At 43.7% G+C, this 14136-nt stretch overlaps 1 protein-coding gene and 1 long non-coding RNA gene across 3 annotated transcripts in view; one reads left to right on the forward strand and one right to left on the reverse strand.

Moving 5' to 3' along the window:
- Positions 1 to 12852, forward strand: part of LOC107976761 (uncharacterized) — a 25531-nt gene extending 12679 nt beyond the window's left edge. The window contains exons 3-5 of one of the 2 annotated variants that reach the window (XR_001720981.3): positions 7354 to 7480; positions 10181 to 10327; positions 12044 to 12852. This is a non-coding gene — a long non-coding RNA (uncharacterized LOC107976761). The remainder of the gene's footprint in view (positions 1 to 7353; positions 7481 to 10180; positions 10328 to 12043) is intronic. The other variant, XR_010148573.1, reaches the window with a different exon arrangement.
- The window catches only part of PAPPA (pappalysin 1), a 248195-nt gene that overhangs the window by 1962 nt on the left and 232097 nt on the right, over positions 1 to 14136 (reverse strand). Inside the window, exon 22 of the mRNA XM_016961539.4 lies at positions 1 to 3855. This exon is cut by the window's left edge and continues 1962 nt beyond it. Within this exon, the coding sequence (XP_016817028.3) occupies positions 3748 to 3855 (108 nt within the window). The 3' untranslated portion in view covers positions 1 to 3747. The remainder of the gene's footprint in view (positions 3856 to 14136) is intronic.

Here is a 14136-nt window from a genome sequence, read left to right on the forward strand (position 1 = left end):
CTACCACAATGTACAGAAAATAACAGACAGTGTTATCAAATCCCACTCTATGTCTTCTAGGGAAATCTTTATGTTTGTGTCTACCTACTGAGTCTGTAGAATAAACAATTTCCTTTAGGAAACATAAAAATAGGTTTTTTATTCTTAGTTTTTAATCATGCATTTTTATTTCCTTTTAATCTCTTTGTCTTCTATTATCTCTATCTGTACAGCTTTGTCACCTTTTTTTTTATTTTCTCACTTGAAGTAGTTCCAGAAAAAAACACAAAACCTCAAAACTGTTAACTTGACCTTATAATTTCCTTTCTCTTTCTTTCTTTCTTTTTTCTTTCTTTCTGTCTTTCTTTCACACAGGTAAGACCTATAACAAATTGACAATTACAACCAAGTTAAATCGAACCTGGAAGGGAGGTAGCTGAAATCTGTCTCAAAGAATTATTTTCAACAAATAGTATTTAAGCATTGGCCAAGATAGGAATAAGACCAAGAGAACCGTCTAGGCAGTGACTCAATGTGTTGAAGCCAGGAGTGGCAGCTGATACCCTGCATTTTCAAAGCCCTACCATCTATGACAATCTTTCCCTTCCTTAACACCCCAATTCACCATCAAAACTCATTTCCCAAGGACTGTATTTCCTTAAAAGGTGGTTGGCACAGAATCTGGGGGTAATGCAAATCCTTTGGGTAGGTAGTTAAGATTGTGGCTTGGAAAAGCTTCCCTAAATAGGGCTTAGAGGACTGTCCACCTCATCTTTCATATTTTGCTGCTAACAATCTAATACTTCAGATGCAGAACCTTCAGTGTTTTAGGGCCTTTGAGCTGCTGACACACAATAGTGCATCAGAGCTGCCTCTCAGTGCTCCGGTCACCTACACAGAGGATGACTGAAGGAATGAAATGACGAGTTAATTCCCAGGAAGAAAATGAAACTGGGAACAAATGCATTGCCCAAATTGAGCTGACCCTCCTCCACTAAGGTTTGAAAAGACCCTATTAAAGATACCTTCCATGTGGGCACGAGGTTGGCCACCAATCAAGTAGCCTCTTTTGCCTAATATCCTTGGCAAATATAAATTTGTTAGCAACAGGTCTGAACGAAAGAGACTGAGTGGGTCTTGATTCAGAAGAGCTGAATTCACTCTGTGAGTCTGAAGATACAAGTCAGCCTCCAGGAATCTTTGCTTAGCTGGATAGTGTGAAAATAGATGATGATGGGAGTGAAGATAGAAAGAGGATAAGGACTGATTTGAGGGAGGCTAGTAAGGTTCTTCTGTGGCTCCTGAAATCACATCATTAGTAATGTCATCTTTGGGTCTTCAGAGCTTTTTGTATTACCTATGGGTATAATTAAGCAACTGGGAGGGTTGATACTGTTACATTTCTTAGCTTGTACCTTCTAAGTTAGTTAACACCACACAGGCTGATAACTCAGGGCAAGAGAGAGGCCTGGAGAGTTGACAAGAGTGCGAAGATACTGGAGAGGGGTTCAAAATAGGATCAATTCTTCTAATACTATTCTTATTTCTTGCTAATAATTTGTCCTTGTAATTATAGTGAAGTAATGGTCTGGATATAAATGAGATATGGTTTTGTGAGGAAGAAACATAGAGGATTATTCTTAACAACTGTGGCAGCCTTGCCAATATGGAACCCAGTTTCAGAGTTTGTGAAATGGTACAAGTCTCATAAACTATCTCAGCACTGCATCCGTATTTGTGGGCACCTGTGCCAAAAGCACCTTGATATGTTTCTTAGTGTAATTGGCCAGAGATGGCCAATAGATGTCTTCTCAAGTGTTTTTGATCACCAGGTCAGTGCTATTGGGAGTGATATAATATGGTGGTTCCTAAAGTTATTTTTGGTCTCTTTTTTTTTTTTTTTTAAAGTGCTATGATAGATTAACAACACCTGCCTTGGATGCAGGAATTAGGTGGGGCTGCACACGTGCATGGTATTTTCTATCCCTATGCTAGGTTTTGTTTCTGTTGGCTGTCTTCACTAGACTTGAGATGACTTGATTTACAGTAATCCCTATGTGATGTAACTAGTCTAGACCTTCCCTTCTCCGCAATTCCCAGCTCCAGGTTTCAGAAAGTATGCCACACTCAACCCTTCTCTCCAGTTCATCCTGTATTAATTTCTTCCCATATTAATTCAAAGGGAGTGGACAGGTCCCTGGCTGAAAAGAAATAAAGAGATCCCCAAAGTGGTGGGGGCTTCCACGTGCAATTGACTAATTTTCACTTAACTTTTGGAGGCTAGACATGGGAGAGAGAAAAGCACTGCCCAGTCACAGGTATGGAAGGGAGTACTGCTAGCTGGAAAAACCATATAGAAAACATGATGACCATGTTGAGTTGTTGGTGCTGAGGCTGTGAACTCTTTGGCTTCCTTCTGATGGCCCTCTTGAGAACAATCTGTACTGTTCTTATAAAAGATTCTTTCTCCCAGAATTATATCTCCTCAGAGCAACAGCAAGGTTCTGAGGATCAAAGCCTACTCTAGCCTGAAGGGCTAGGAAGATTAGGATAAGGATAAGGATAATAATCCAACAGTCTTGACAATTCCAGTAGTCTCTGGATGGCTCCAACATCATAGAAATTTAACACTGTTCCACTTGTTTACAAAATCTAACACTGGCTTAGACATTCTGGACTTTCGGTGAGGGTTCCAGCATCTGATGTCCCTCAACTCCTTTCCAGGGTGAGAGGCCCACTTACAGGAAACTTAACTTCTCACCATGTGGACCCATGAGGGTTTTTCTCTTGCAGAAGGGCTAAAAAGTGAGGAGCTATGGAAAAATGTGGGTCACTTTTAAGGCAGACTGTTTGGTTGTGTGGAATTTTTCCTAACCTAGTTCTACCATCTTGGATTATTCAATGTATAGGATAGAGCAGCAGGAAAAGTAGCAGCAAATGTGGTCCCAAGGCAAGATCTGGGGGAACAGGTAAGTCCTAGAGGGATATTATGACCTCAAGCCTCAAGCAAGGGGCTGATATAATACCTTGACATTGCAATCCTAAGCCATTCTCAGATTGGCCTCGAACCCTGGAGTTGGGGTAAAATCCCCCATGGCAGCAGAAGAATTGGGGCGCTTTGCATACCTTATAATCTTTACCTCTTCCTAGGTCCTAGTTCCCTAGAAGGTAGGGGATCACAGACTATTTCACTTCCAATCCCAAAGGACTGCACAATTGTGCATGTCCTACATATTCTGAGCCTCAGGGTGTGAACTAGCTTGACATCTCCACACTTGGTCTTAGCAGTTTCTGCAAATTTCTTTCTCCCAAGGATAGTGTTGGCTAGGAGCTTGGGAAAGAAAAGATTGAGTTTATTCCAGTCTCTCTCTGCTCATCTCCAGAACTGCCCTCACACAGATGTTTGTATGGGTGTGTATGCATGCATGTGTACTAAACACAGATGGGCACACTCTAGATATAGAACACGTTTCTTGCTGTGGTTGTGTGACAAATGGCTAGAATTTTAGGAGGCTCTGGGACTGCACACTGTATATGCAATCCATCTCAGACTTTGGGATGGGAATCCATTTCATCATCCAGCATGGCGAAACTTGGTTCATTTGCCCCAATTTGAGTCCTTCCTGGGTAAAATTAAAGGCAGACCGGTTGGGTGCTAAGGATCCCTGGTGTGGAGAGGCCATTCCGTTGAGCAGCTGACTGTGAAATCAATACCAAAGGGATGTGGGTCCTGGCGTTGGGAATTCTTTGACAACTTCTTGTCCTTCCTTAGCCATGGCTGTATCCCCGGAGGTCTTTCCGGCTGTGTTCTTGGGCCTGGGGGTCCCGACAAGCACAGTCACCTTGTAGGTCACAGGACATAGGGAATGGGGTGACCTGCAGAAAGAAGAAGTGAATCAGGTGATTTGGTCTGAAGCAGTAATGATCAGAAAGGCAGTGCAGGGCAGGGATACAATCACTGGATTTGAGGAGCAGAAGGTTCAAGTTCAAGTTATGGCTCTGCTTCTTGCTATCCTGGTGATAACTTTTATAGAGCACACCATGATCATAATCACAGCAGTTTTCATTTGCAGAGGCACTTGCTATGGGTCAGGCATTTGCTATGGGGTAAGGCAATGTACTCAGTGATTTCCAAACAAGAAAACACTTTTGACAACTCTGTAAGACAGATGCTGCAACAATCACCCTTTTATTGATGGGGAAACTGAAGCTCAGAAAGGAATAAGAATTTGCCAAAAGTAATAATAAGTGTCAAGTCTGGTATTTAAAGTAAAACAAGCTACTTACTTATCTCTGAGCCTCAGGTCCCTATGTAGAGCTGATATAATAAGACCCACTTTGTATTTTAAACTATAGGAGCTGAGTAAAATCATGGGTGGAAAATTGTAGTGCACTATAGCAAAGTTGATTAATAGAACTGTGTAATGGAATATCTGATGTATAAGTGATCAAGTGAAAGAAAGGATGTGGAAGTGTCTTTTGAGAAAACATAAGTCTCTGCACATATTGGTCACTTTGACTTTAGTAGGCAATGATGAAAACAAAAAGCATGTCTCAGGGAAGCTAGACCACCTTCTGGGAGGCTTGGAATCCTGAGTAGGGAATAGATCGCATGGTGGTTTTGCACCAAATTTGAAGGACCTGGGAAGCAGATTTTAGCATACGAACAAGTGAGAGAACTGATTTCAATACAGTTGCCAGTTTGTTCCTTCATGTGCTCTGTGACCTTGGCCAGCTTTCCTTTCTGCAAACTGATAGGAAGAGCCCAACAGAGTGAGTGTCTTCCCCATCCAGGAGATAATCTATCTTTCCAAAGAGCACAGTGCAGTCCCTGCTTGAGTCCCCACCTGAACTAACGCAAGTAGATTTCACCTCATTGCATCATGACATTTGCATATAACTTTCCCCAGAGAGCCTCCCATCTGCGCAGATGGATTTAATGACCTCATTTGCCTCCTGCCTGGGCAGGGTCTCCAAGTGGTCACGTAGTCTCAGAGAGAATCTTTGTTTCTATCCTTCTCTCTCATGTACTTGTGGACTCATTCTCAATGTCTACCTCTTCTTTTTTCTCTGCCTCTTTGACCTCTTTCCCTCCCTCCCAACCTCTCTCCATCCTGAAAGTTTGCAATAATTTAAAATGTAGAATGGAACATCAGAAAGATTTAAGTATATGCCCCAGCTCTCTCATCTACTTGAGATGTGACCTTGAACATGTGACAATTTCTCTGAGTCTCAATGAACTCATTCATTTAATGGGAAAAATAAAAGTGTAGACCTCCTGAGGTTGTGATAAGGAATACATGAAATAACTCATGAAAACACCTCACACAGTGCTTGACATATGCTAAGTGCTCAATTATTCTGTCTCTTTCTCTCTCCCGCTCCCTCTCCTTTATTTTTTTGGTCTATCCTCCCACCAATTCTGTGGCCCATAAGGCAGGGACCAGGTCAATCTTGTTTATTCCTGTTTTCACAGGCCCTAAGCCACAGAATGAATAAATTTGTATTCATTGATCCATCTCTCTCTGACTCTTTGTACTTATGGCTACCACAAGTCTTTGTTTCTCTTTTCAATTTAAATTCATAAGTGTTTGATGCTGTGGTAAGCATTTCCACAGTCCCTTTTTCCAAGCAGCACCTCTCTTCTTGCTCACAGCTACTTGCTGTTCTCTGTTTAGGACATTTACTTTCCATCCTCTGTGACTTTGTGGAATACATCTAGGATATTCCATCTAGAATCTAGAATATTTGCCCCTATTCATTTTACCTTGAAGAGAAGCACAGAGTATTAGAACTGGAAGTGGCATAGAGAGGAAAACCCCCAGTCCAAACAGGGAAACTGAGGGCAAAGCCAAGTCAAAATCCAACCACTGGGGTAGAGTGTGGACAGTACTATCATGAAAGCTAAAAGGTTTGGGTTGGGATCCTTGTTTGCTTCATACTCGTTGAATGATTTTGGGAAATCACTGTCATGATCTTAGGTTCTACATCTATGAAAGGAGGATTTTTAAAATACCATATTTCATATTGCATTTTTTCTGAGGATCAAGCAAGAAGAAACATGCAAAAGCCTCAGCACATGGCCTAACACCTTTGAGATGCTCAGTGCCAAATACATATATGCTGAATCAGATTTCTCCCTCACTCGTATTTCACCATCTTTCCTGCCTATTGTCCCCCACCTCCCACCTTCCACACTTGAACAATCTCCTTGTCCTTAACTCCCCCATGCTTTATCCATCCCCGTCTCCTACCTTTGCTCTCATTCTATCATTAGCACGATCCAGTTACCTCTAATGTCTTGTCTTCTCTAATATTCTGTCTGTAACACTTTCCCATTGAGCTCAAACACCCATGAGGGATGGTTTCATGTCTGCTTTATCTTTTGTGCTTTCTGCTGCACCTCACTCAAGGCAAACATTCAAAAAATTATATGTCTTAGAATAAAATCCAAAGTCCTTACCACAAGTTCAAGGCCTTGCATGATCTGATTTCTACATAATTCTCAGATCTTACATGTTTTCCTTCTCCTTGTCACTCTCAGTGGCTTCTTTATTTATTGGTTCCCCATATACTCTGTTTTCCTACTTTTGTGTCGTTAGCCACTAATGGCCCTCCACTCTGACTGCCCTTCCCTGGCCAGCTCTTTTTCATTGTCCAGGTCTTTTCTCAAGTATCACTACCTCCCTCAGTAGTCTGACCAAAGATATTAGGTTGGTGCAAAAATAATTGTGGTTTTTGCCATTGAAAGTAATGGTAAAAACGGCAATTACTTTTGCACCAACCTAATAGCACCATCGCCTTCATACCATATCACAGCATCTTATTTTTGCACCCTTCTGATACTGAATTACTTCTTTACTTCGATGTCAGCTCACTCTGGGCAGGGACCATGACTGTTATTGAACTCAGTCTTTATGCATTCAATGACCCATGAATGAATGAACAAATGAATGCATGAATATGCAGGCAGAATACAAGTCAGGGAGCCTCCACTTTTACAGTCAGTTGCTGGGTGACTTTAGACAAGTTACTTCCCTTCTCTGAGCTTCAGTTTCCCTACCTATAATAAGAGTTGATTTTCATAGCTTCTCTATAGTAAGAGTTGATTTTCATAGCTTCTAACTTCTCATCTGGCTGCAAATCCTTCTCAGTCTGAGAAAGGTAGAAGGCAAAGACCTGGCCAGAAAGGAACTTGAAACATAGAATTTCTTCACAAACCCTGTCTTGAATGCTCCCCTTCCTGCCCTCCCCAGTTCAATCAGCTTCTCCAAAATTGTTGGCTGGTAAGGCCTTGCCACCAGTTAGCTTCTCCGGCCGGTCTTGGCACTCTGGCTGTGCTGGGGTGGTGTCACCTTTTTCTTCCTTCCCCAGGCCAGTCTGGGCAGTTTCAGCACTTCCGAAATAAACACTGAAGGAAACTCAATCAGAAGATGACAAAGCCTAGGAGGGTTGGTCTCAGGAGGCCTATCCAGAGCCTCCTTGTCTCCACTACATGCTTGTAAGTAATATGTTGTAGACTTTATACAGAAACTGTATGACTTTCAGCAAGTCCCTGGCATCTTGTGGACTTCAGCCTCCCCATCTGTAAGACAAGGGTCTTTATCAAGACCTCGAAGGGCTCTAGTGAGGAGTCAGTGAAGTCATGTCAGGTCCAGTCCAGCTCTCAGAGCGCCCAATGTAGAGGAGACACATGGTGTTTTCTTCCCTCCTCTTGCCTCTTTGTGAACTGCCTGTTCAGAGCCTCCTCTGTTACAAGCTTCCTCACTTATCAGAGATATAAAGCTGAGAAGAAAAGGGTGGAGACTTTCAGGTATTGCTAGGTCTAACCTGGAAAGGACTTGGGGACACCTGTTCATGCAGGCTCAAGCGGTGAATACCATTGTACACACACTAGTGATTCCAAAGGGCCTTCCACATGCCAGATGATTTCTATATGCTAGCTCTCTGACTCTGCACCACCTTGGGAGACTATCATTATTAGCTACCCGTCTTGCAGATGAGAAAATAGAGGCTTCAGAATGTTTAAAGCAAAACTAACCTGTCTCAGGCCTCAGTACCAGTCAGTGAGTTGGTGATGCAGGATTCCAAACCCCACTTCAAACACTTGAGAGCTTTTCAGCAAGTGAGAGTAAAAAGAAGGGGGGAAAAAAAGGTATTTTCTTCACAACCTGAAAAGGCTGACTGCTGCTTTGTCTTTTTAATCACCAATAACCTTTATCCTTATTATGTGCCTGGCACTGAGCTAAACTCAATGTGCATCATTATCTTACTCACTCTGCCCAGCAATGCTGAGAGGTAACTATTCTTACTATCCCCATTTTACATCTTAAAAGAAACTAAGATGCAAAGAGATGAATCAGTGGGCTGGCAGGTGGCCTGGCACTCCTCAGCACCATGCCCCAGGAGGACGGCAGAGCAGGAGTCAGGGTCCTCTCTTCACAGACGAAGAAACTGAGGCATGGAGAGAAGAATCACATCTTGATAAAATCAGAGCTCTGAGCCCAACTGCCAGATTCCCTGACTCCCCAAGCAGCTCCCCACCTTCTCCCCCAGGCGGCCTCCCAAGCAAACCTACCACCCACAGCATGAACACCATGGTGGCCAGTTTACATTTGGGGATTCTCAGCACCATGTGGCTAGGCTGTCCCATAAATGGCTTGGCCACCCACTCTGGGATTCTGTTAGCAAGCCAGGTCCATGATTAAGGGCCAGGATTCTCTCCTGTTTTTACTCGGGGCTAGAGATGGTGCTCCGGCACATGGGTTCTCCCTCTGGGTGAGCTGCTGAGGCTAACACCTCCGTCTGTGAGTGTGAGTGGCTCAGGAATGCAGTTCAGGCAACTATACCACAAGGCCCTGGCTGCAGATCCTGTCCAGAGCTGAGAGACATGCAGGGGCTGGATTCTGACTCAGACTCCACAGGGAGGTAACTAGCAGAGCATGGTGGGGGTGCCAGTTGGAGAGGGACAACAGTCATGTTGTGCTGATGGTCAGAGAGCTTTGACTGTGTCTCCTGCTGGCTGTGGGGGGGCCACATCACTGGCAGGTCACTTCACCTGGTTGAGTCTTAGGGTCTTGACAGTGCTGATGGAAAGATTTCATGAGTACCAAGTAGATAAAGGCATGATGCCAAGGACGAGGATTCCCCTGTAAGTTTCTTAAAGGTAGGATGGATACAGTACCTGGCATAAAACGTGGAACAGTTAATGTATACAAAGCTTGTTTAAATGAAGATAAAGTGGTCATGTGGATAAATGGAGGATAAAGTGGAAAAAATATGGGTAAATTAGAGGAAAGCACTGGCCTAGAGGAGAAAAAGACATGTTTGAGTCTTTGCCCTGTTGCTGACTTTCGTGTATGCTATCCGGCAAATTACTTCCCTTTTTTGGGCTTCAGTTTCTCTATCTGTAAAAGGAGGTACTAACAGTCCTACCACACAGAAGTATGTTGGGTAAAGTATGAAATGCAAGTAAAGCACTTAGAATAATGCATGGCATAAAATATGGGCTCAATAAATGATGATGCTAGTGGTGATGGTGGTGATGGTTTTGACAGTGAGGTAATGATGATGATGGTGGTGGTAATAACATTGATAATGATGCTGATAAGTTTTTGGGATAGACGGGCTGGATTCCATCATAGGACCAAGCTAAAATGAGTGCCTACTTCATCCATAAGGAAAAAGTCAGGGCTACATTCCAAAGCGGGGGGCAGGGGGAGGCAGAGGGTTTAATAACATTCCAGAAGCCAGTAATTTTTGAACATGGAAGAGTTAGTCTAGTGTGCTTAGCCATCTGCTTGTTGTCTCTTACTAATCCTCCAAGTTAAGCATATCTACTCTCTCTTCCAAAAGGCCTTCTGGGATTCCCTACACTGGCTCAGTGCTTCAAATCCTCCTGAATACCCCCCACTGGCCTCTGGATAAAGTTCAATCTCCCTGGCTTGGGTGATAAAAGCCTTGCTAATCCATCTAGGCTCATCTTTTATCCCTTTTCCCCTTGCACCATGCTCTGGGCATACTCAGGGAATTATAATTTCCTTAACACTTTCCCTGGTGTCTGGGCCTTTGCACAGACTGTTCCTCTCGCCAAAGATATCCTTTTCCCTCCCACCCCTATCTCTGGTCCTTCCTTACTCCTTTCATCTTGGAAATACCTTCTGGACCTTTCATTTATTGCCTTTGGTGTTGCCTTCTCTAGGAAACTTCGCTGACCTCCTGACTTGCTGTGTCTCCATGAGTACTTGCTATACTCTAAATGTCTGGCTACTCATCCATAAGACATGAATTCATTCAGCTGGGACCAAGTTCTTGCTCATGGCCTAGTACAGTATCTATCACACAGCAGGTAATACCCTAAATTCACTCATGCAAAACGTATTTATTTGTGGGTGTTGAGTACCTACTATTGGACAGGAAACAATGAGGTACACTGGAAATTTGAATATATCAATAAACAAACAAGAAGCACATTCTTATCCTCATTAATTCTGCATTCTAGCATCAAGAGGAGTAGGGGTCATCTGATCATAAATAATAAATATATTTTATAGTGTGTGCCAGGGTGATAAGTATTAGGGAAGAAAGAAAGAAAAAAAAAACAGAAGGCAAAGCAAATGAGTGTGGGAGTGCCAGGGGTGATGTGGGTTGGGTGGTCAGGGTTGGAGTCATTGAGAACATGGCACTTGGGCAAAGACTTGAAAGAGGTGAAGGAGTGAGTCATGAGGATGAATAGAAGAGGGTTCTCAGCCAAAGAAATTGCCAGTGACACAGTGACAAAGGCTGTAAAGTAGAAGGATGCCTGAGCTGAACTAAGGACAGCAAGGGGTCCAGAATGCCAGAGGTGAATAAGAAAAGGCATAGACAGTGGGAAGGGGGCAAAGTCAGAGAAGCAATGTGGGTGGGCAAAGCACCCACATTTTCCCAAGAGCTTTGTAGGCATTGGGAAAACTTTGGTTTTTCATTCCAAGTAAAATGGGAAGGAACTGTATGTCTTTGCATTGAGGTGTGATATGATCTGACTGGATTTAAAAGGACTATTCTGCGAGGTCAGGAGTTCAAGACCAGCCTGAGCAATATGGTGAAACCCCGTCTCTACTAAAAATACAAAAATTAACCAGGTGTGGTGGTGTGTGCCTGTAATCCCAGCTACTCTGGAGGCTGAGGCAGGAGAATTGCTTGAACCTGGGAGGCGGAGGTTGCAGTGAGCCAAGATTATGCCACTGCACTCCAGCCTGGGCAACAGAGTGAGACTCTGTTTCCAAAAAAAAAAAAAAAAAGGATTATTCTGGCTGCTAGGTCAAGAAGAGACACTGATGTACATCCCCAAGTCAGCTACCCAACATCCAGCCCTTTGTCAATATAGGTTATCAACCACTCTGCTAAGAAGGTTGCTTTCCATGTAATGATGTTGATTATTTTTCCATATCTTATAAAATCACTAGCCTTCTTAGACCAATGACCAATGTGCTACATGTTGGGTATAATGTCTTTTCTTAAGAAACCATGTTCTCATTTAGGTAGGGTTTAAGATTTAGTAAATCTGTCATTTAGCAAATATTGCAGCCAGCCCTACACATAGTTGCATGAATTGGGTGCACCATCCTGTGCTGAGATGTGTTTCTGGGATTAACCTCTTCTTATTCTCTGTAGGTCTCAGTCTTAACTAGCCTTCAACTTCCTGCTCAATGACCAACTCATCCAGGAAGCCATGTGAAGAGTCCTTAGGCACATTTTTAGAAAGCCTTGTTATGTTGAGTTATTAGACAGGAATCTAATTCAAATATCAAAACATAAAAACCCAAAGTGAGTCTGGCCTACCCAAGGTCACAGAGTTAATAAGTCACAGAACCAGGACTATACCCCAACTCCCCAGACATCTGTAAGAATCACTCTCTTAGCAGCCATCTGAAACATGACCACAACTAGTGTTCCAGGCCACCACACCTTAGAAAGCTTTGGTATGTTGAATACGTTAAGGTTGTTTCCCTTTTCTCCCTCACACCCTAACACGTGCTTACTTAGAATGATTCCAATTATAAATTGAATTTTTTTTGTCATGAAGGGAAACCACTGGAGCAACCATTCTGGAAATCTGCTTTGTATTTGAGGCTCCTCAAGACTCCAACAGGAAAATAATAAACTGACATCCTGAGAGGCTGAGTCCTGCCCCTTCCTGTCTGCCTCACACTGCAGGCAGGTGTCTGGGTGGGAAATTGGACACCCCTGTCAGACAGTTTCCTGCACCGTCTTGCTCTTGTCTGCCAGCCGGGCCCAGATCACCCCATAAGGCGGATGTGGGGAACAGCTGGTGTCTGTACAGACAAATAAGGGAGGGAGAATGAAGGGAGCAGACAGTCATCATGCTGGGCCAAGGCATCACGGAGGCCCTAGCCCTGGGAACCGGGAAGAAGTTTAGGTGGAAAACTGGCAAGAAGGAAGTCTGGGAGAAGATGCTGAGTGCTTAACTCTGGGCCTGGAGTTCATACCAAGAACTCCATTCCTGGAGGTCTATGAAGCAAGAATATCACCCACAAGGGGCAGGACAAGATGCTTGGGCAAGACACAAGCCTGCTGCAAAAGGATGTTCCAAGGGGTTCGAAGCAGGTGCTGTGCAGCTTGAATTCTCTTGGTTTGCATCATCTTAGCTTTACCACTTGCAAACTGTGTGAATTTAACCCTTCTAAGCCCCAGTTTCATCATCTATAAAATGAGGATTAAAAAGATAACGCCTAGGGCCGGCCATGGCGGCTCACATCTGTGATCCCAGCACTTTGGGAGGCTGAGGCTGGAGGATCACTGGAGCCCAGGAGTTCAAGACCAGTCTGGGCAATACAGGGAGACCGCTTTCTCTACAAAAAAATATGAAAATTAGCATGGTGTGATGGTGTGTGTCTGTAGTCCCAGCTATTATTTGGAAGGCTGAGGTGGAAAGATCATTTGAGCTTATTAGGAGGTTGAGGCTGAAGTGAGCCACTCCAGAGTAGGTGACAGAGTGAGGCTTCATCTCAAAAGAAAAAGAAAAAAGAACAACATCTACAAAAGGGTTATTGTGCTGATGAAATGAAACAACATGTAAAGCAAAGCAATAACTCTTAGCTATTACCATTTGTTCAGTTAGGAAATCCTAAATCCCAAACATAGCTCTATCACCTTGTACAAATTATTCCATTTCCCTCAACCTCAATGTTCTACTTGGCTGAATTATTCTGGAGTTTAAGTGAGATGACATGCACAGAGATCCAGGCCACAGCGAAGCACATATTAAAAGTACTCAGTTAACTGAATTCCTGTGATTTAGGAAGGTGCTTGAAACTCACCCAGGAGTGAGTTTCTCTGAGCGCTAGCCTGGGTGTGTAAGGGAAGGGATTGTCTCTTGATATGGGACTGGGGCTGAGGGGACAAGTGGGACCTAAACAGGTCCAGCAGGTAAGGGCAGAGGCATGAAAGGAAAGTAACCTCTCTCCTTCTCTGAGAGGCTTCCTGCGGTGGAAGATGGAAACAAAAACCAGAACTTTCTTCTGTTCTGTGGATGCCCAGGGGAAACTCCTCTCTGGGCTGCCAGGGATGTCAGGGATGATGGGAAGGCTGGGAGACTTATCTTCCCCCGACCCCATCTTTGCTGCTACTGGGAAAAGCTGTTCTCCTCGTTGCCAAAGTTCCCTGGCAGTCTGGGCTCATGGTGAAATGTTTCCAACCAGAACAGGGAGGGTCATGCCAAGGTGTGCCAAGGACACAGGCACCCTCCATGCTTTCTTCTTCTGAAACTCAGCACCATGCAGGAGAAAAAGCAGAACTTTTGAGTCAGATAGAACTGGGTTCAAACTTGGGCTTCCCCACTCATTTGCCAAGTGAACTTGGGCAAGTCCCATATGTACTCTAAGCCCAGACTGGTTCATCTGTGTGATGGGAATAAGAATAGTGACCTCTCTGTGTTGACAAGAGGATTAAAGAGGATAACAGAGGCCAAGTGTCTGGCAGAGTGTCTGAAATATGCAATAGTTCACTTAGGGAAGTCTTGTGTTCTTATTTATTTTCTCCATCTAGCACCACCTTTAAGCCAGTCTACTGCAGGGTGTAGTTGGGGGTGTCCAAGAAAGAGGAGAAAAGTTTCAAGAAGTTGGAGTTCCCTTAAAAGTCAAACTGGGAAATCTAAAT

This window comes from Pan troglodytes, chromosome 11 (assembly GCF_028858775.2).
Source record: "Pan troglodytes isolate AG18354 chromosome 11, NHGRI_mPanTro3-v2.0_pri, whole genome shotgun sequence".
In the NCBI taxonomy this organism is placed as follows: Eukaryota; Metazoa; Chordata; class Mammalia; order Primates; family Hominidae; genus Pan; species Pan troglodytes.